Raw genomic sequence first — 23,197 nt, 5'->3', positions numbered from 1 at the left:
TAAACATGTTGACTAAGTACGCACATTGTCTTTGATGCATAGCACCAAATTTACTGAGAACCCTACTGCGCTTTTTTTTCTGTGCTAACATCTACAACACAGGTCTGAGCTAAATATGGGAGTGGCTGACCTAAGTATTTCAAGATGAGATAATTGAAGTATATCCCTGATGAAATGTGGAAGTTCTACTTTTAAATAACACTGCAATGAAAGATAAACATCATAAAGGAAGCAGTTAAACATAATTCATGTAGACAGATGACAGATCTGTATCTGTAATGTGTGAAAGTATTCTAGCTATAGGTGTTAAAATACACCTAGCTGAGACCTCAAAGTATGAATGGCTGGATTATTGCTAATAAGGTGGGTGATTATGGTATTTGGGTCATTGTGTTATAAATAGACGCTATAGCTTTGCACCTACTACATCTGACATGCAATTTTTTAGAACTTATGCTTTCAACTTAAAATTAGTCATAAAAAAAGTCTTGGTTCTGGTATACATTACTTTGCTAGCTTTGGTTACATTTGTTAGGATAAATTGTTAAGATTATCAGACACACTAAACAAACTAGTAAGCTATTTTCTAAGCAGTTAACTAGCCAGTTTCCAATGTACTAACGCTACATTTAGTAAATCTACAGTACATGTTGGGTAACTGAACAGTAGCAAAGAGCAATATTAGTAAAAGCTAAGTTAATTAATGAACTTAACCTTGAATGAGTCCCCAGTTTGGTGGAAAAAATGTTCTTCTTCAGACTCAGTCTACCGTTCAGACCTACAGGCTAGCATTTTTGCAATGCATTTTTGCAAGTAAGGAATGGGGTTGGGATTGAAAAGGCACATGGGAGTGTTTTCAATTTTTATTTTCATAGATGCTTGTATTTTTAAAGAGGGTAAAACTGTACAGATGTTTCAAGGCCACTGAACAATTATTCAGCATGCAAATATTATTCTTATATATTATCCTTTAAGAGAGTGCAATAAATCTTTGGTGCAACTAGGATAATGTGTACGACATTGATTTAGGTTTAAAAAATTACATGCCACATAGCCTAGCTAATATTTTTTTTAACAAAAGATCTCCTTTCAGGTCTTATTTACTGCATGTACACACAATCTGTGAGTACAGTCATACATGCATTCATCAGATCATGCTGGTGCAGATGCATTAACCCATTTCCTTGTTTTTGACAATTTTGACAAAAGCTACTTGAGTAATAGCGCCCCCCTCAGCTGATTAACACATTAAACACAAATAAGGTAAAAAAGAGTCCAAAAGAGTATGCTGTGTTTTACGTCATTTTCTGTCATTTGGAATGTACTGCTGTATTATCTCAAGTGTACTATTCCACATTGCTGTAGGGTGTAGCCTACTGATGAAGGTAGATGGTAATGTCTGTGATAATAATTAGAGAAATGTGAGCTATCTCTCTCTCTCCCTTTTTCCTGTCTCAGGTGAGGCTATGATTCTGTGCTGGCAGGCAGCGTGCTGTATTTGGCAGGCTTGGATGGCCGTCCAGCTCCCAGCGCTCAGATAACACATGGCTCCGGAACGTTCCACAGCCGGGCGCCTGCTTTGTTGGGGTTATAATGATTGTGGGGCTGATGGGCCAAAAACACAGAAGCCCCCAGTGAGAGAAGGCCACAGTGAGATCGAGCCTGTGTAGAGGCCCTAAGGCTGCTCACTCTCACCTTACCCAAGCCGGAGTGTCCCTGCTCTCATGCACTGATCTGATGGCTGAGCACAACCATGGAGAGGTATGCAGCAACAAAGCAGCCATGGGCAAGCAAAATGAAATGGTTCACGAAGATGTAGAGATTGTCTAGGGCTTTTTTCTGTTTAATCAACACTATCTTCAGTGGCATGTGTGCCTGGTATTTTGTGCCAGCTTCTGAAAAGAAATCTCCATTGTTCACATTTCTCAAACGAGCTCTTAATGATCATTATGAAAGCATAATTAACAGCCTGCCATGAGGTTTAACATGGTAATGACAGAAGTTTTGTTTTTTAATACTCTATTTTAACGACTAGTGAGCACCCCCTAGTGGACGTGAACCAAGACTTTTCATATGGTCTGTAAAAAATAAGCACAAGTTACTCATTGTGGGTGAATAATTCATATATTACATATATTAAGTGGTATTTTTTTTATTAATCTTACCTCTCATTCCAAAAATAAATGATCCTCCCAAATGGGATGCCATTTTATTTGAAGTGAAAAGAATGCTTTCACTGTAGAACTCCTTAAATATTTGGAAAACTTACTTTGCCCTAGACTTGGCTTAAGCTTTCCTCCTCTCGTTTCTTGTTTAAATATTTATCTGTCATCCAACAGCGTGCAAGTGTGATCAGCTCTGCAAATTAATTTCAACACACTCCTAAAGCCTGACTGTCAATCCCGTGAAAGTAACAGCTCAGTATGCACCTCTCTGCCTTTCCCTCTTAAGACTAATGATGGGAGTAGCTATATCACATGACTAGGACTCATGCTCTGACTAACCACTTCAAATCTGTACTCAGCTCCAAGGCTGTCATGAAACTGGGAAATAGATATCTTATGGATTGAATGATCCAGATGATGAGGAAACAGTCAGTGCTGGAGTTGAGTAGTGCACTCAGAAAGGGTCTGTATACACTGCCACCCAGGGTTCAGCTGGAGATTAAATCAGCCTGGACACAGCTTGCAAACGATTCTGCAAAAACAAACTTTAGTGGGCCCGTGTTTGCTCAGGCCCGTGCAGCTCCCTCTCTGCCTCACCCCACTGACCTGCTTCCTACAGTTCAAATGCACTTATTCGGCTGCTTCTATTTCTAAAAGCAGTTGTGTATTTTCATGAGGAGTGTCATTAGAAAAGGATTATTTACTTTCTAGAGTAGGGTATATATATGTGTGTGTGTGTGTCATCAATCAGAAGCAGGTTTAACTTGTTAGGAAATCATGTGACATTGAATCAAGCTATATGTGTGTGCAGTCTAGCTATTTTTATGAAGGCTTGAACATACTTATATGTACTCTTTCAAACGTACTGTACCATTCTACAGGGTCAGAAAAGCTACAAATCCAACAGATAGCAATGGCAATGAAACTTGTTTAAAAAGTATTGATAGATGTGAAAAATCATGTGTTTTTCTCAGTGACAGCTGATCTGTCTGGGCTGCTGCCAAACTACACAGCGTAAATAAAGACGTCCTGTAGATCACTCTATCAGTACAGGCCCAGAAAGCAAGTGAAGAAGGGGTTCATTTCAGTCGAAATTTGGTGTCGGGCCAAACCATGCAAAATAAATACAACTCTTGACCAGTCCATCTGCATAACATAAGAAATGCTAACAGAGCTGAAATAAAGCTGTCCAAAGAGCAGAGATCATAACATGGTAACTTAATTAAAATGTTTGGAAATGGAATACAATATGCCAAGATTTTCAACATACTCTCAGGGTAACAGCTTACTTTTTGTCCAAATTGTGAACATCCCTACAAGGCATTTAATCACTGCAGTGCAAAATGAATATCATGAGAAGTAATGGTTATTATAATTCATGCTTGCTGATCCCAGACCTCTCATGTGACAACAAAGTGGGCCACAAAAGTAGCCTGTCTTTACTTGGGTATTAAAATGAACAAGTTTTCAACACCCTTACAATGCAGGGATTTGGATAAAATAAAGAATAAAACTCGTTATAGGATGCTTGCATGCTGTTATAGGAAAATAGTCAACAATGTGGTGGTGTGATGCAATCTGATGTGAAAAGATGCGAAAGATTTACTGTTACTGCTGATTATTTTCCAATAACAGCATGTCCTGAAGTGTTTTATTCACCTTAAACCACAGCAATTTCCTACATTAACAATTTTTTTATCTATTAATGAATGACAAATCAAACTCCTTTTATAGAAACGTGCTAGTTCCTGTTTTTACTTCCATTATAACAGCTAGAAACAGTCATTCCTTCACCAGCCTATCTTTTTCTCTATCTTGACTTTAATAAGTAAAAAAAATAAATGCAGCTTGGCATGTTACTGAGAAATTGCAAAGCCCTCCATCCTGATGATCTTCCATGTCAGAAAACCTGAGGCTCAAGCTTTATCTCTGATTGTTACAAAGCACTGGCACTGGAGACTCCGTATAAAAATGCTAAATAGGCATCTCCTCACAGAATACTACTGCCAGAGCGGAGCTGTTCTAGAAAATTAATCTTCTGACCAATCAGCATTCACCAGCATTATGGTATAAAACATCTTTCACAAATAGATTATTTGATGAGTCTTTAATGGTACATGAAATTTGTTTTTACGTATTTGTAACTATGCATTCAGAATCATCACATAGGTTTAAGAATAGCAATAAAATAACAGTGAGAATTCTTAAACTGCTAGCAACCTCAAAATGGACCCCGGTTTTACAGCTGCATTGCGTGAGTGAAGCTGAATAGTTGAATATGATATTGTTTATAGATCTGTGTCTAATTTCAGACAGTAATTTGTGTTGTTATGTGCATCCGTACAGAAATGCAGTTTGCGGTAAACACACTGAGCTCCTGTTACTCCCCATGTTCTCCAGCTGCATTCTCCACACATCCGTATTACATCACTCCAGTCCCCCATTACTGCACTCTTCTTGGACCCCTTTCTGTTTTTCTCTTCTATTTCTCCCCTGAAATGCTCCTTGTGTTTTTGATCAGCAACATTTTGGTGCCCATATGCCTTTGAACCAAAATATCCTTGAGAAATAACAGGCTGCTAATGTTAGTCAGAAGAGGAGACAGTCACCCCGTGATATTCCTTTGTGTGTTACTGTTTGTAGCCTAAACCATGTCTATGAGCTGGGGACAAAAAGCTTTTTCTTTTCTTTTTTTCTGCTTTAAATTAAAAAAAAAACAGCAGCTAAATCAAAGACACATCATTACTATATTTTCCAATTTCCTTGTTCAGATTCCAGCATAATAAATACTCATGCATCAATGAGAGCCCAATGTGTTTTATATCATGTGATTGGAAAATGTAAATAATTCACAATACATGCCTAACAATTTTCTCGATTTGAAATTCTATCTACAGAACTACAGAACTGAAGACTGCCAAACCATGATGGGACACAAGCTTTATAATTACAGCCACTCAATTAGTTTATATCTTCAAAGGTCCTCTAATGTATTCCAATGCACAAAAAAAAACACTGTAATGGAAAAACATAAATGGAGCCACAGAGACAAACAGTTTATACAACAGAGGTTATTCTTTGGATTGTTTGAAAATGGAGATGCAATTTGTTTGGAGAATAGATATTAAGAATACTCACAACTTTAACTGAGGGATCACATATTGCCAACATCTCGACAGTTAGAGGAAGTTGTTACTTCTTCTGTAGGTTTGTGGCACAACTGATTATGAGTTCACTGAAGCGGAACATGAGAAAAATATTCTAAACATTTTTTTATTGATCTTCATCTTTGGCACCTGTCATCCCAGATTTGATGAATGTAAATGGTGATGAATGAAACAAATGTCATTTCAGCCCCCAAGCTCTAAGCATGACAGAAAAATGACATGGCACATAAAAATAAATGCCCACACACAAATTAGCCTACAGGATATAAGCCTACAGCTTGTCATTGTTAAGAGATGAGTTGACTGACAGCCCTATTCAACCTCCTTGTCTCTTACTTAACAAGAGAGATTTTAACTTAAGTGGTGAGAATGTCAGTATTTTGGTCAGTTATGCTTAATAACAGTGGTAGCCCATGACCTGTTCATGTAAAGCATTTTCTATAGTGAGCTGACACATGATTAGTCAAAAGTAAATGTGCAAATATGCATTTCAGGGCGTGGTTCTGTAGTTACACACTCAGGAATACCTTCAAAAGTTGCACAATGTGAAACGTTCTCAGTGCCATAAAAGGAACAAAATGTGCTCACTCAGGATTCAGTCCGCTTCCTGAACTGGCGACAACAGTCCATGTGACTTCCAATCATCCAGCCACGATTAAAACTTTTTCCTTCACACAAACCAGAACTGCTTGTGTCCCCTGAGAAGGAGCTGATTGGTTCTTTGAGAGGGACGAGGGAAGTTTACACTTTATTTATCCAAGTGGAGATATAAATTACGTGTGTGAGCATGTATGAGCTCCATAGCCTCAGGCTGATATGGGCTCTTATAGCTCATCTGAAAGTGGAAAAGGCAGGACGGGGCAGGAAGAGCTCTCAGAGCAAGAAATGAGAGCAATGATACATACCAGAAGAGAAAGACAAAAGCAGTTTTCATCACATGCTCCAGGACAGAGCTCTGGATCATTATCTATTATTTCCTGTTATTGCATATGAGGAACGTCATTTGTTTGTTAAAACATTGTGTCTAAGGAGATGCTATATAAACAACACTATGTAATTTGTGGCCAAAAGAGCCGTGGAATTTCCAATGGCTCATCATTTTATGTAGTATGGAAAGTCAAAAAGACAAGAGTTTACCATCCTCATATTTATAATGACTTTCTGAGTAGTGATGAAGCAGCAGTTAGAAAGAACAGTCAGAAATCACTGCAAATGACAGCTCTGCCTTTGGTACCACACTAACTTTAAGTAGCAAGGAATTTAAACATACAAAAAAAGTAGCACTGCCACACCCAGTAAGATATTTACAACATGGCCCCATTTCAACAATTCCTGATTGTAGTGTTAAATAACATAGTGGCATTTTTTTCTGCTTGAGTTACATGCATCCCAGCAGCCTTCCTGTGATTTTTCTCTTCACTGAGAATAATTAATCTCAACTGAATGTGATGCAGAGAACAGACATTATGTTGTTTTCTTTTCTGTCTGGAAATGTCATTAAGGCAGTTGTAAAACACACAGTTCCACATTCATCTGCATGTTCTTTTAGGTTTCTGCCAGCCAAACAAATAAGCCTATAGCTGTTTCACAGTGGAAACTCAGGGTTGTTAAAATATGGGTATGGACATATGGTGCTCATGAAACCGGTACAGGAGTTGGTCCATTTACTTCCTCAGAGTGTAACTACACTTCATGGACTTGGTTTGTAATGAATGGCATGCCACGGTTTAGGCAGCATATGTGTAAACTTATGTGCGATGGTTACAAAAAAAAATATGAATGCAACTTGAGCTCATGAGATATTTATACAAATTTTAAATGAGGGAGGGGGGGGGTTAGGTTGGATTTTGTTCTATTTTTGATGATTACATAGACACTATATGGCCAAAAGTATGTGGACACCTGACCATCACAATCATGTGTGCTTGTTGAACATGCCATTCCAAATTTATTCCCCCCACTTCTGTTATAATAATCTCCACTCTTCTGGGAAGGCTTTACACCACAAGAGCATTTGTAAAGCCAGGTACTGATGTCAGGAGTATAGGCCTGGTATGAAGTCAGTGTCCCAGTTCATCCCAAAGGTGTTCAGTGGGGTTGAGGTCAGGGCTCTGTGCAGGACACTCAAGTTCTTTCATTCCAACCTTTGCAAACCGAGTTGTTATGGACCTCGCTTTGTGCACAGGAGCATTGTCATGCTGGAACAGGTTTGCACCTCTTAGTTCCAGTGAAGGGAAATCCTAAAGCTACAACATACAAAAACATACAAAATTGTGTGCTTCCAACTTTGTGGCAACAGTCTGGGGAAGAACCACATATGGGTGTGATGTTCAGGTGTCCACAAACTTTTGGCCATATAGTGTGTATTATATTATAAGCCATTATGTACTAATGCTAACCCTACTCCTAACCCATCCCTAAATGTAGATAAAATCCTCACCCTAGCCCAACCATAACTAAAGATAAATCTAAACCCTGGCAGAATTCTAATCCTAGATCTATAGTATTAATTTATACTTCTGCATTTCTTGATCGGTGGATCTGTGCTAACATATTTGCATATACCTAAAGAGTATGAGCCAGCCCCCCCGGAGGGGTCCATGATTTTTTTTTATTTTGTTATAATCATGGAAATCACCATCTTTATCAAAGTTATTATATTGAGTTCTTAAAGTTATTACCTGGTTTGATTGGTCACTTGAATTGAGCGGGTTTACATCTATACCTCAAAATATAATTCAAAACCATGTAGCCTATAGATAATGGACATAATGTGTTCTGTCAGTAGAAAATTCAGGAATTAAAAAGCTCTATGGCCCCAATAAAGACAAAATAGTATTGTACACATTTAAATAGGCCTAATATTTAAATAGTTTTAAAAAAGATGATGTTCATAAAATAAATCTATAGCGAGGGGTTTGTGGAATTTATTTTACAGATAAAGGGGACCTTGGCTGCAAAAAATGTGAGCACTCATGCACTAGGTTACAGCATGTCCCAAACAAGAATGAACAGAAAAAGAAAATGAAAGTCTTGCTCTTTACTGTAGGAGAGAAATAGATCAGAAAAAGTGTTAGATGTGAAAAATATTTTTATGCTGTTTTTTAGAGCCAGTTTTGGCAAATTTCCCTGAAAGGTGTCTTCCATTGATTTACTTTGCCATAACCCTAAATGTAAGCCTACTCTAATCCTTATTCCTACCACAAATTTCATATTGTTTCATGCAGGCTGAGTCTTGAGTCTTGAGAAATGTTACAAATTGGCAAGTGTGAGACCATGTAGGATGAACAATAGTACACAAAGTGTCATACAAATCTCATGCTGTGAGTAACGTAATTATTTAGATAAGCATTTGGTTAAAGTTTGGTTCAGCTCAACAGAACCCCTTTTTCTCACTGCAGTCTTCCTGATACATTCAGGGGATGGAGGTCATTCCAGCAACTGCTTTCCACCTGGTTGTGATGAAAATGTTTAACATCTATCACAATGAGTCTTGCGATGTAATTAGTAGACGTAAAAGTGAGGGTGAAACTGAAAAGGGCTGAGCAGGGAAAAGTATAAACCTCCAGCTGGACATAAACACTTCAGAACATGTTTGACACCTCAAGGTCCTGTTTTAAAAAGGTGTTAATTTTAAAACTTGGGTGTGATTCTGTGGATTAACTACTTATGTGACATTACAACTTCATAACAATATCTAGCCAAAATCCTAACAATATTTTCTTTATGTTTTAAGGCTGACATTGAACACAGTTGTTTGATCTTCATCAAATATGTATTTTATATATATCAAGAGTGCTTTAAGCTTTAAGAGTTAAATTTTAACATAGAGCAGTTTTTGAGGGCCTTGGTATTGGAAGCTTTAGCTAAAATATAGTGCCTTGTCCTCTTGTAGAGAAGTTAATAGGTAGCCAGAGGCCTGCGCACACCTGAACATGATCAGAGCGCAGAGGGAGGGAAGTCTCCTTAGGGGGAATATCGGCACACGCCGACACACCCATTCTCATGAGCCCTGTGTTTACACATCTGTGCGCCGTCTCGCCGCTGTTTCTCTTACAATCTCTGGCCTTTGTCGTCACAGAAAAGGAGGCAAATACGAGATGCTTGTTTAATCTTCTCCTGGAGTTTAGAAGAGAGAGAAAAAGGAGGGCAAAACTTTTCCTGCCTATTCTAAGCCAAGATTATCCCAGGTCATGCCAAAGACAATATTTATGGAGCTCGGTTGATGAAAAGAAGATGTAGGGGGTGGGGTCAACTGGATGGCTCCTGACCCTTTTTCAGATAGTCCTCATATATTAAGAGAGTGCATGAGGCAAGGTAATCAAAAAGCAAAATCACCTATCAGCCATGCCTTTAGGCCAAGACCAAGCACGTAGCATGATTTGTCTCTGTCAAACTTACACAATGAATGCCTTCAAATGAAAAACAGCTAAGTGAAGGGAAGTGACAAAGGAAAGGATTAGAACATGCAGTGACAACGCTATCCAAGTGGTCTGCTTCTAGCATTTATTTTTCCTCCTCCCCCTTTCCACTTCGATTTCCAAGTACTACTTTGTCTGTACTTCCCTATAAAAATAAACCACAACCATGGGAATCTTGAACTGTTCATCCAAGCTATCTTCACTGAAGCAGCATCACTCTTGCTTTTGGAGCATGCAACCTAATATCATTGCATCACTGTACACATTTTCAGCTTTAAAAAGGGAAACTGGCTGAGCCATATAAAGCTCAGTATTTATAAATTGCACATGGCCATTAACAGCGGAACCTCACTCCTTCCTCATTTCAAACCTTATGTGTAGCTTATGAAAGAATTATGTCTCATCTATTATGGAAAAAATAAGACACTGAAAAAAAAAAAAGTAAGTGATCTGTAAATTTGTGGTTGCGTATATGACCAACATTTAGTCAGAGCTTAAAATGTGCACTCTGGACATTTCACCCTTCTGCCTGTTACTCAGAGCCTCTAAAATTAGCCCTAATTGCAGCCTGAAAAGGGAGAAAAAACAGAAATGACATCCAGTCATGGCCACAGCCTCGCAGCTACTCATCCTCCCAGCATTTGGAGGGCCAAGAACGGCATGTCCTCCGCTGGAGTTACGGGGCCCATGGCTCTGGGAGGGCCACTGTGAATCCACTCTCTGTGACCACAGATACCACAGTCTTTAGAATCATCACCCCGTTCACACGCTCCCTGTCTGGCCCTAACCAGTTTGAGCCAGAGAGCCGCAAGGTTCGTCCATCATCTGACACGGAACACAACAGCAGTATATTATCCTCAGGCCTCTGCAATATAATCCCTGTAGGTTTTCTCTTCCTGAACCTTGAAAAAAAGGTAAAATGAGATGTGCAAGGACCTTTACTTTCAGTTACTTAAAAATGTTCATCTCATCTCAGTCTGCATTTAATGGAAGGAAAAAATCTGAGCTGAATGAGTGTGCAGACAGGTTCCTGAGTGGAAATACAGGTCTGTGATTACACTTTAATAAGCACGAAACAGGCTGTGTCACAGGAGATAGCAAAGCTGATTGAGATGAGGGCCTGCAAAGATGACAGTCAGCTGGACTGAATCACTGTGAAATGTTAAACCCAGCATTAAGCACCACAAAACTGCATGTGAGAAGGCTCTCCTTGCTACCCCACTGGGAGAGAAGCACAGAGCAGGGATGACGCTACTCTCCGACTGTGTGCGTGACGCGGATCCCTAGAGTCTCCAGTCATGTACACACAATTACACTCCCTCCTGACATTTTGGAGCTCATATGATTTTATCATCCTCTCTACAGTTTGAGGTCATTTCCAGAGCCTGGCCTATAAACTAATTCTATTTGAATCCATGTGCATCCAATCAGCAAAGACTGCACATTTCCAGGAAAATATGCAGTTTTGATTAAAAGGCTGTATGTCCCTTTTTTCCCATTTTGAAAGGCTGAAACATTCCTTAGGGATAGTCTGGGGGTTATGCAGTTTCATTTGGAGAGAGAGAGAGAGAGAGAGAGGGAGAGAGAGAGAGGGAGAAAGAAAGAGAGGGAAAAAGATGAGTGGTGGAGTAGTGATTACAATTACAATGATTATAATACCATGTCAGGCCTGTCACACAGAAGAAGTCAAATGTACAGCTGTTTAATCCACTCAGCTTCACATTTCACTTTGCTGCTCTGTGGACTATTAGATTACTGATATTCCTCTTTATATGGTGCTGTGAACGATGAATTTAGTGCTTCTAAATTAAATCTTTATGTACGTCATCTTGTCATTTGCCTGAGGCAGATTTAGGTCAGGGCTGTTTTGAGAAATTTACCTCTCTCTGAAGGGCTGAAAGTGACTATATCCTGGGGGAAAAAAACTCACACGAATCTCTTGAAACTACAAACCTTTACTATTAGTTTTGCTGTAGTTACTGAATATTTCATTGGAATTAGGATGCTTTAAAATGAGTAACTGAAGAATAAGATAGAATTAGGGGTTAGAATGTTAAGCCCATTGGAAATATACATAATTTAATACTCAATTCAGTGTTGTTTCAGTAAGAATTCACATGTTGTAGAAGCTCATGCTCTACTGATTAAAACCTATAGGACAAAAAAAAAAATCCTTGCAGACTTCTGAGGTTAGGTTAATTAAGAACAGTGCAATGTTTTAATCACACATTCCATAGGGTTTATCGTCCAATTTATTCATGACTCATTCCACAAACTAAATCCAGATGCCCCCTTTGGGTATAGCAGTAGATACCCTAATAGGCACATCAACAACTAGGACAGGCCTTAAAAAAGTGATCATTAAAGTGTAAGGAAGTAACAAATTCACTTTATCACAGATACACAAACACACACACTAAAAAATCAATGAGCACTCAGGTCATGATGAAGAGTAGATGGACTTGTACTGAATGAGGAATCAATGGGAAAGAGGGGGAACAGAATGTCTCAGGCACCAATCGGCTCAGCAGCTGTAAGAGATTTAGCCAAAGAAACAAAGAAAGGAAAAGATTGTGGTGCAGCTCCAACAGTTCTGCTATGAGTTAGAAAGCGCACAACTGTATTCAGATTGAATGAATGCAGTTTAATACTCTTTAATAAAAGGTGACTCTGGAAGAACAACTCAACCATGCTAAACCTAAAGCGATATGCTTAAGACAATAAAATAACAGGTTCTTTTGTTTCTTTTGTCTGTCACTAAAAGAACGAGATTAGTGCCTGAGTAACTGATGACAGCTGGGTGCCTGTGTATCTGAGCTGGTGATGACGGCTGCTTTAAGACAGAATGAAGCTGGTGATGACTAGACCTTTCTGCACATGTAACTGTGACGCAGCAATAGTACCTATAAAATCTTAGCATGAAAAAGGTGCAAAAGAGCACAAGTGACCCTGACAAGAAGTCACCATGATGTCAGTAAAGTAAAGCAGACAGAGGAAAGGCAGAATCAAATCACTGGCGAACTGTTTAGGAGACAAGGGCAAGAAATTCATTTGTAAACCACCAAAGCAAAACCAATGGCCTCAGATCCCAGGCAAAGATTTAATACAATCAAGTCTCTACAGAGCACAGATGCTACCTCAAAGCCCTACAGCAAGCCTCCAGGTCCCAGCATGCTGTTAAACAGAGAGCAAGAGAGATGCTCAGAGGAAACGGTTGGCTCTGCTCCTGTCTGCACTTGCACACCAGATGCGCTGTGCCTCAGCTCTGGAATGTGTTTGTGAGAGCAGTTTAACCACCGACCCGCCCAACCATTACCACAGAAATCTGATCCTGTCAATTCACTCCACCTCCTCCTCAATGTGTTTGTCTCTACGTTTGTGTGTGTGTGTGTGTGTGTGTGTGTGTGCCTTGCTTACTCATTTTGCTTCCTCTTCCTCCTTATTTCTCCTTTTTCTTCCCTTTCCTAACTTCTCTCATTTTGATTTTGTCCTGAACATCTCTCAAAAATGTTACTTGACCTCAAACACACTGGCTATATTTTAATATAAACTAATTTTGTCTTCCTGCTGTTTCTGGTATGAATCTTGTGATCCTAAATATGTCAGTCTGCTAGTTTTCTCAGTATGAAAACTTGTAGAAGTTGAATTCTGTTTGAAAACCTGTCCAAATGAATACACTACCTGTCTCCCATGATAGACTATTTATAGTTTATATTCTGATCAGTTGCCAAAGCAAATTTTAAAAAAAATTAGTGAGGGAAGGTGATGTGGTTGCATTACATTTGATTTCATATAAATACATATAGAGTTGTAAGAAAAGGTAAAATTGCTTTTCATGCAAGTTGAGCAGGCAGGGACCCCTTTAACTATAAAGAAATTCCATGGACCCCCAAAGTATAGATTTATGTTATGAAAATAATCCAACTATTCAAGTATTAGTCTCATTATTTAAAAGTGTACAATAATATTTTGGCTATTTATTGGCTTTTTATTGATGAACAGAAAACATTTCTATTAAACTTGTCGTTAGATATAAGTTAGGATTAATTACAGGACTACTTGTTTTTGAGTTAATGAGGTATGGATTAAGCCCATTGAATTCAAGTGACCAGTCAAACAGCTTAATATAAGAACTATAAGAATTTACTAATAAATATAATAAGTTTGATAATTGAGAGTTGTGTTTTTTCTAACTTAAAAAAATCATGGATCTCCCTGGCTATGCTTCATGAACTCCTGAGGATCCCCAGACTCCGATAACAAAACTGTTTATGAGCAAAAGATTCTTATGATAATTATAAGCTGAAACGAGCAGTTTCAGCAATGTGTTTCCTGTCCTTAAAGAGGAAACCTCCTGAATTTTTTTTCATACTTTTTTACATTTCTCAATACTTTTTTTCCCTTTATAATTCACAAAGTACATGGAGTGTACCTGCACATAAGGAATTCATCTTATTCCACAGACCATTGAATTAGATGCAAAGTAAGTCTGTTGTTCTTTATTTGTAGAACAGAAAGCACCATGGCTTTTACCTCAGTTCTAACATTTCAGTTGATCTCTCCGTTATCTGTCTGAAAGCTCTTTAAAGTCCATCCAAGAAGAACTGTCACCCATCCAACTATTCCAGCCTCACGTCTCTTGGCTCTTCTCACCTGCATTATGTGCTGACTGATGCCGCAGTTTTATTAGGCTGTTAGGAATCAAAACAGCTCAGGAATGTTAGCAAAGGAACAAAAACAACCATAAATGTAAGATAATGTTCACAAACTGAGAAACCAACATTCACCACTCATGAGCGTGCTTATAACTGAGCAGAGCATGTGGGCAACAGCATTCAAACAGGACAAGTCATGGAAGAAAATATGTTACACTCTGACTAATACATTATCAGTGGGAAAATCAAAAGAGAACAGCAGAAGCAGGTTGGAAAGACATTAATAGTTGTATGCATGTGCTTTCCTACAAAGTGGGTCTAAATAATTGTGAAATAAAGTCCCAAGAATCAAGTTTAAACTTTGTTAAAGTTTCCTTAATTACTTATACACTATGCTGTGGTGGAATAAAGACGCTTGAGTAGTTATTTTTATTGCAACATTTAAGTCCAACATCTCCAATCTGTTGTTTATAAAGATAAATCAGTGCATACTGACTCAGTCTTAATTCTGTCTCTGTAACTGAACGTCATTTTAGGTGAAACCTTTAACGTTTGGTCTCAGGCTGCAGCTAAACAAGGTTAGAGAAAAGCAGCTAAATAGGATTATATTACAGGCCCTGAGGGTGAACTACAATGATCTTCAACAGAAGACTTGCTCTTGATTATTTCTCTTGTACTTGCAGTGGCTTGCAATGTTAAAACAGTTATTAACCTGTGCCCTATCAGTAAAGCCAGAGACTCTGGAGCTCATCATGGAGTGTGGGTGAATTTAAAGGAAAGCAGAGGAAAACTACTTTTCCAGAGGATCTGTACCTTATTTGGCTACCTCTGGTTTTGCAGGTTTTACACTAATGCAACTGCTGTGATGTATGTAAAATAAATAAATAAATAAAATAAAAATTATACACATTTTCTTTCATTTTAGTAAATATCACTTTCAAATTTGGTAAAGAAGACTTCAATTTTATTAGTACAGTTTTAGCAGAGTGTGCCATCATTTTTATACACAAATGCTGTAACTCTGAGAAACGAAATGGAGATTTCTGACTCACAAAAACACACTGATTTCTGAGTCCCTCCAGAAAGCAATACATGTATATATATGGTTCCCTGAATGTGTCTGGATTCCCTCCAAGTAGGTCTGATCATCAAAACCATCTATTATATTTTAATAGGCCTAATCACAGTGAGATACGGAAGTGCTACTGAAATCACAGCATGTTAAAGTCCAAATTACTGTCAGTAAATCAAATTAATTGAAGGCTGAGGAATTTACTGTCCAAATTTTACAAGTGTAAGAATTATAACTTTAAGGACATAGGTGCCACATGTCCTTGATGTTAGGGTAATGACGTTAACTTAGGCTAAGTCAAAATATCTAAATAAGTTATGTGGGTTCTAGGCTAAATGACTATTTTGATATCCACTGAGCTGCCAGTAACGGCTGTGATATTAAATGGGAGAGCTAAGTTACATGGATGGCATAATAAGAAGGCACACACACACACACACACACATAAAAAAAAAGGCAGCTGCATTTGTGATTTCAAATTTTTTTTGTTTGTTTGTTTAGATTCTGTAATGCTCTATTGGTTCATGCCGTGTTTACTCCAAATACCAAATAGTGTAAACAGAAAAGCTGTAACCTTTTTGTTTGAACTAAAAAGCACTAAAATTACAGTTCTGTCCTCTTTTACATCATTTGTTCTTTGGGGAGAAAAGCATGATAGAGGAAATAATCCCCTTGTTTGCATTCATTACATCCACAACTGTATTTCACATGTCTTCTCAAATCACTGCTGATGACGTGTTACTGATGCATCAGTGACATGGGATGAAAAATATCAGCCGAAATGGTGATTAAACCTAGGGCGCATCTCACTCTGTGTAATCACCTGATATGACTGTCACTGATAGGCTGCACAAATCTACAGTCTGGGCTTGAAAGAAATCAGCCCCCGCCTCCACTTCATACATACTGTGATTTTTCCTGTGACCAGTGGTGGTGCTTTTGTGCTTCATTCCACAGACAGCCCTGGGTACCACTGTATAAGTACCTGGTATCTACTTTTATTTGCAGTGTCATCTGGTAAAATAAATAAATAAACGAATAAATTTTAAAAAAGCATTCACTGGATCATTAATTGTTTAACCGCTTTACTTCTTTTTCTAGGTTTTACTTTCTCTGAAAGGAAGACGGACAAATGAAAGAACTATTTAAGGTGATAAATGTGAAATTTCCCCTAAAGTAGCTATACATTGACAGCCTTTCCTCTGATAAGAATGATTCAGTACCCAAGCAGTATCTGATCAGCAGTGGTCTAATGGTGCAGAGAGATTGTACAGAAGAGCAGATGGCCTACACTCCACTGTAACTGTATACCAAAGTGAACTGTATTGTCAGTGCCTGATAAAATGGCCAGTGTGTGTAGGTAAAAGCTATATGCATTTTATAAAGACACTGGGTGTGTTTCTAGTGACTTCTTTTCCAAAGTACTTTCTGGTCTTGCAGGCTGCATAGAAAACAGAAAAATCTTAACTTTGGAAAAGCCATTCTTGTAAATAAACAAAGTCCACATCTGGCATAACTTGCTTATGAATAATTATTTCACACATGTGAAATAAACTGCAGTGTAAACGAAAACGTGCTGGTTGGATTTATTATTTACAACTGACTCACACGTAAACTCTTCCCGCTTTGCCTCAGACTGGTTGGAATGTAAAGGCAATGCTGCCCCCAAGCGGCTACATGCTGCATAACACCAATGTGAACTCGAGAGCATCGTTTTAAAAACGCAGCATTCACTTAACCGGGCGTGTTATAGTTTCTGTTACGGGCCTCAGTCTGGAAAAAAGAAAAAGAAAAAAAAGAACCTAATGATGCATGTATTTCAGCCTGATAATTATTTAATACGTACAAGCAGACTCATGAATGAATAAATAAATGTATTTAACACAGAATTAACACGCTGAGACTACAGAAGGCTTAGGGAGTGCTGTTCTCCTCTCAGGATGTCATGAAGATCATTAACGCCGGTTTCCGTTTCGGATAAACTACGTGCAAAACACTGCTCCAGGTGAGGCTCGAACTCACAACCTCGGCATTGCTCTGCTTCGTACTGTCTTATAAGTACCGCGCGCTAACCGATTGCGCCACTGGAGCTCGGATACAGCTGCTCAGGAACACAGCTTACAAACGTAGAAACACCGCGTATGCGCGATACTTACAGTGCGATGTACAGTATATAAGGCTTCATTAACTGATTCAGAGTTTTGGGGTTAAATAAAAAAAACCCGAGTATGATGGTTGCTGTTAGCCTGCTAGTGTCATCTGCTAGCAAACGTAAAATAACTGACCAGCATGTTCTCCCTGCTCGCTGCTGTTTACACACTGTTTACCTGAAGCCTAGGAGTCCAGCTGTGTTTCAGGGTACGTGTGTGTGTGTGTGTGTGTGTGTGTGAAATGATATGCTAATATCTGAGAAGAAATAACACTGTGGGTCTATAAGTGGGTTTCACCAACGCGTCTACCAGTTTGAACTGGCCATTTTACTCCAGCTTGATTAATCAGTCAAAGATTATAAAAACGTCTAGTCTGTATACTCATCAATACTGTGAATTGTTGTGTGTTCGTTTTGTTGCTTATTCATTTAAATACTCCATTTTGTGGAAAGTTAAGTTGCTTTGGTTGTTTAGAAGCTCGCGGACGGGCTCTTTCCGCTTTCAACACGATTACCGCTAAGTGTCTAAAAGCTGCGCCCGTGATTTTTACTTGCCGCTAGATTAACCGTGGTTTTAAGAAGAGGTTTACTTGCAGGCAGATTTGAACTAGTAGAACAAATTAAACAGAAAATATCCCTGCTAAAAAAAATCCAGCTGCCAAACACACAGACTGGCAAATTATTTTCCAGCCTCCTTAGTACTTGTCTCAACAGATGAATACAGGTTTGAGAGTTTTATTGTTTTACGGTTGTGGTGTTACCTTCTGTTTTGTTAGTAGCGGTCATTTAGAAACTGTCTCCAGTTTGAACATGTCAGTCCGCTAGCTGGATACGCCTACTTAGATTTTTCCCCACAGCGTTATGTATTTTGTTCGGGTTGTTGTGTACTGGGTGACAGTGTCGATACGTGTCCCTTTTTTCTGAAAAGTATTCATGAGATAAAAGCAGCAAACCCTTTTGAAACTTAACACGTTAAGTCCTATCTAAATCGTATATTTTACAACACGGATTAGTGTTCACTCTGTAAATAAACTCCTTATATGGAGATTACCATATTGCCGCACAGCTGATTACACAATTTGGTGTTTTTCCCACACTTTCGAAAGCAGGCGTCATGAAGAGGAAATGTTCCTCTCAGTTAGATCTGGTGAAGTTTGAATTCCTACAAGAGATCCTGTGAAGTCTGGATTCGTACAAGAGATCTGGTGAAGTCTGGATTCCTACAAGAGATCTGGTGAAGTCTGGATTCCTACAAGAGATCTGGTGAAGTCTGGATTCCTACAAGAGATCTGGTGAAGTCTGGATTCCTACAAGAGATCTGGTGAAGTCTGGATTCCTACAAGAGATCAGTTATCCTACTGCTGAACTCCCTGTCGGTGAGTCTCACTGTATTTTCTGTATTTGAAGACAAACTTATGAACTACAGTGATGACATTTAGTCAAGAACAGATCAGCATTGTCTGAATGCTTTATTGATTTATAGTAATGTTCAAATCTGTGTAGGCTAAAGGCTCAGTTGTAACACCTGAAATATTGAACGATTACAAAAATATCATATCACGATACATGAATGACCCTTATTCATCATATTTGCACACTACTCATCAATTTCTTTTTTTTTTTTTTTAATTAATACATAATTTCATATCAACACTAAAACTAGTGGCAGTTCACCCTTAGGGGCAAGAGGCGCAGTGCCCCACCATTTATATCAGCCAATCAACTAATCTTAATCTTCATAAAGTTGTCCTTCACAACCATACATTATAAATTCTGTTGAAATACTAATTAACTCTTTTGAGTGACCAACGATTAAAAAAGCTACTTGGCAGACATAAGCCAATGTTCCGTAGATTTGCTCTCCTTTCCTCACTGCCCCATTTAGCTTCCATAAAGTTATTAAAGTTTTATTAAAGTTATTATTGCACCTAGTGGTCAAAAATGGGAACTGCAGCAAGTGCTAGTAGAGGCCCACTGGGGCAGCAATCGCTCTGCCCCATGCTCGGAGGAGGAGCAGCGGACACACAGTTAATGGGGTTGCCAGATTGGGCTAGTTTAAAAATAGTCTATGGCCACCAAGATCATTTTATAGTAAATAATTGGAATGGGCTACTTGCACACAGGGCTATGACATGTTTCTGTTTTGAAATAGCACAGTTCTCATGTCTCCAGTAGCATTGTTTACATTCAGCAGTACAGAGAGACAGCAATGCACCCTTCGTAACTCAACCGATCTTCTATGCAGTGAACTGTGTGGGCTAAGTTAGCTTGGGTGTTTGTTTCTGTTAATGGGTATTTTCTTACCTTCATAGTTGAATGTATGTATGACGAATCGTACAGTCTGAAGCCTTTCTCCAGATTACTAAAAGGAGCTTTGTAGTGTTCTTACATATATGATTAACATCGTTGACATTCATTTTCAGGAGCTTCTGCAGACACCGGGTGTAAATTAGCATATTGCCATTATAGTGGATGAATCAGAAGTAGAGGAACCGTCATGGTTATAATACGGAACTGTATATATCCGGAATTTATATACTTCTGTAAAGCTGCTTTGTGACAAGGTCCATTGTTAAAAGCACTATACAAATAAAAGTGAATTGAATTGAACTGTGCAAGTAGCCCATTAAATTTAATAAAGCGCAGACAGCTGGTCTGGCATCAGGGAAAAGGAGGGAAAATGAAACAATTGCGTTAGTACCACTCAAGCTGCAACAGTCCCATGCAGCTTTTCAGTTCACACTGATTATTATGAACGTGTTGCCACTGTATATGATCAAAATAATTATTAATATCGCAAGGTTTTCACTTCTGCACTTAGTGGAGATCATCCAGCTATACCATATTGGTTTGGTTACTTCCCACAGCAGACTAGGATTTTTACACTGGATAAATTTTGAGTGTGCATAATGTCAACAAAAAATATATATAAACTTTTTTCCCTAGTTATTATATCTTTTGTAAATGCAAGATTCCAATTCAGTACAAATATTATTGCTAATCTGTTAATATTTCCTAAAATTACAAAACAGGTCAGGAACCAGACCCAGCTTTGTTGCTTCGTGGGTGGTGACGAGTCTGAATGCTGTACAACATGACCAACAACAGCACTTGCGTGGAAGCTCAGAGCCTTGTTGCTTCTGCGTTAACCCCCATGTTGATCTTGGACTTCATTTTGGGCTTGCCAGGAAGCATCCTAGCATTATGGCTCCTTGGCTTTAAGGCTACCTGGAAGCCAGGCAATATTTACCTCCTCAACCTGGCACTGGCTGATGTCCTGCTGCTCATTGCACTTCCCTTTCACATTCACAGCGTGCTCCGTGGGGGCTGGATTTTTGGGGATCCCTTTTGCCGCATCAACTTCTTCATGCTGTCAGTCAACCAGTCAGCAAGCATTGCTTTCATGACTGTTTTGGTAGTGGATCGCTTCTACAGGATAGTTCACCCACACCATCCTGTTTGTTACCTGAGCGTTCAGAGCACAGTTATGGTGGTCTGCGGAGTCTGGGTAGTTGTGGTGACCCTTCGCCTTCCTCTGCTCGTGACTCGACTACTGAGATCATCTGGAAACTCATCTGCGTTACTTTGCCAAAATATTGACATATGGACAGACACTGGAGTAGGCATGAGGGTTCATAATTCACTTCATATGATAGAGTTTGCTGTAGCTTTCCTGATAGTAGTCATTTCTTTTGTGCGCATCTGTTACCACATACATGGTAACAAGAAGCTCAGAGAGCATCGAAGAGTCAAACGGACCATCTGCTTCCTTCTGACTGTTGTGATCATGTTCACCTTTTGCTTCCTGCCCAGTTACATCATAGGCTTTGTGGCTTTCTTCCTCGGAGATGTCTCCTCATGCTCCTCCTATATAGTTGTGGGTCAGGTGTTTAGCGTTTCTTTATGCCTTGTGTTTTTAAACAGTGCTCTGGACCCAATTCTGTACACTTTATCATGCGCGCACTACCGAGACACTCTTAAAGAAACATGTAACTCTACAGGGCTCACCAAGTTTCGACTAAGTGTTAAAGAAACCAGATCTCCTCGACGATTTTGAGAAATAGACTGATAACACGGAACATTCCTACCCACAGCCATAAGATTTTATAGCACTTTACCAACAGGATAGTACCAGTCTCTTACACTGGTAACCAAGGTGACACATGCAGCAAGCTGCAAATGCTCCACAGTGTTTTCCAGTTTACATCGGGTATGACTGACCCAAGTCATGCTTTTCCACTCTGTATGAATATAGTTTGTTAGCCCAGTAAAGTAGCGCTTTCACAAAGTTATGACCATAACATACAGCAAAGGCTGCTGGAGAAGTTGTTATAAAATCTGTGTCATAGACAAAAGCTAGACTACAAGATACAGCATGAAAGCTGTATTTGTAAAAGGGTACTACCTACAGACAGTTAGTGGCAAAATCACTGTTCTGGCATAGCATTTGTTATCTTTTGCAGAGAGCAAAACCAAGACACAGCACTACCTTGGGCACTACGCACTGCTTGGATTTAACACTCCCCTGCACTCCAGGTTCAATCAAATTTTACTTTTAAGCTTTTTGCCACTGACCTTTTAGTGCAACCAGTGAGATACACCTTTGCATATTTCAGGGCAAGAAGTGATTCACTTTGCATGTTGGTTAAATTACAGCTGGTGTCACCAGCGCATGAAAGGTGCACAGTTACCACATCTGGTGTAACATATGCTTTACTGTCTAATTTACTGTTGTTTTATTTTATTCTTTATTTATTTATTTTGCTATTATTTGGTAAACACACTAACAAGACGCTCACCTGAAATTATTCATGTGCCTTTCTCCTTTTGTATTTTTTTTTAAATTTGGTCTTATAAATTGAATATAAGCTGAATTTATGTTTTGTGTGAGCACTGTTTTCTGCTTTTGCTTCTGTAACACTGTAATTTCCCTCATGATCAGTAGTTTCTATCTATAAATTTATTACCACAACTGGATGCCTGTATTGTTAACAGTAACATATATTTGTACTCTAAATGTTAAGGATTCACATTCTCATATTTGTACTGCTTCCAAGCTTAAACAAATAATGGACTTGATGCTTTCAGTTTGCCAGTGTGTGTGTGTGTAATATATATATATATATATATATATATGTATGTGTGCATTTTATTTCACTGTTACAAAATACTTTTGCAGTCTCCATTACCAAGAATAATTAATGCAATTATATACAATCTTTTTTTTATTCTGCATGTTTCACTTAACACATGACATACAAGTAAACACAACACAATATATGAAGCATTAAAAAAAAGGAAGTTGCTCATCATTATGACTGTCACATGCAGTATAAACAGCCTGAATCTGTATCATGGTATCTCCCATTCTGCATTATTTAGTTTATTTTTGTCACATATGAAACTTTGTATGGACATATGGAGGAAAAATAACCAAATAACCATCTGTGGACAAACTGCTAAATTCAAGTTCGTTTTTAAAGTTCTCAACACCTTGTTTCTTTTATTAGTTCTGAAAGGGCACTCAACATCTTATGTACTTAGATCAAAAGAACCATCATTTTTCTG

The 23,197-nt window shown here is 38.6% G+C and overlaps 1 protein-coding gene and 1 non-coding gene across 3 annotated transcripts; one reads left to right on the top strand and one right to left on the bottom strand.

The window, feature by feature from the left end:
* Window positions 1-17,104: 17,104 nt before the first annotated feature.
* hcar1-4 (hydroxycarboxylic acid receptor 1-4) lies at window positions 17,105-22,748 on the top strand. Of its 2 annotated transcripts, none has more exons than XM_034309109.2 (3): window positions 17,105-17,838; window positions 18,739-19,005; window positions 20,662-22,748. In XM_034309109.2, exon 3 carries the CDS (start codon window positions 20,712-20,714, stop codon window positions 21,684-21,686), a length of 975 nt encoding a protein of 324 aa, XP_034165000.1. In that variant the 5' UTR covers window positions 17,105-17,838; window positions 18,739-19,005; window positions 20,662-20,711; the 3' UTR covers window positions 21,687-22,748. The 2 variants fall into 2 exon arrangements, with proteins under 2 accessions (XP_034165000.1, XP_053094626.1); XM_053238651.1 differs by lacking the exon at window positions 17,105-17,838 and having other exon boundaries at window positions 18,191-18,892; window positions 18,980-19,005.
* Window positions 17,478-17,571, bottom strand: trnai-uau (transfer RNA isoleucine (anticodon UAU)). The gene is made up of 2 exons: window positions 17,534-17,571; window positions 17,478-17,513 (listed from the first exon to the last, which is right to left on the bottom strand). It is a non-coding gene; the product is annotated as a tRNA-Ile (tRNA).
* Window positions 22,749-23,197: the final 449 nt, after the last annotated feature.

This window comes from Pangasianodon hypophthalmus, chromosome 12, assembly GCF_027358585.1.
Source record: "Pangasianodon hypophthalmus isolate fPanHyp1 chromosome 12, fPanHyp1.pri, whole genome shotgun sequence".
Classification (NCBI taxonomy): domain Eukaryota; kingdom Metazoa; phylum Chordata; class Actinopteri; order Siluriformes; family Pangasiidae; genus Pangasianodon; species Pangasianodon hypophthalmus.
This window is presented reverse-complemented; position numbering and strand designations above follow the sequence as displayed.

Coding starts and splice junctions, on each gene's coding strand:
- hcar1-4 (XM_034309109.2), top strand. CDS start 20,712: ATGCTGTACAACATGACCAACAACAGCACTTGCGTGGAAGCTCAGAGC.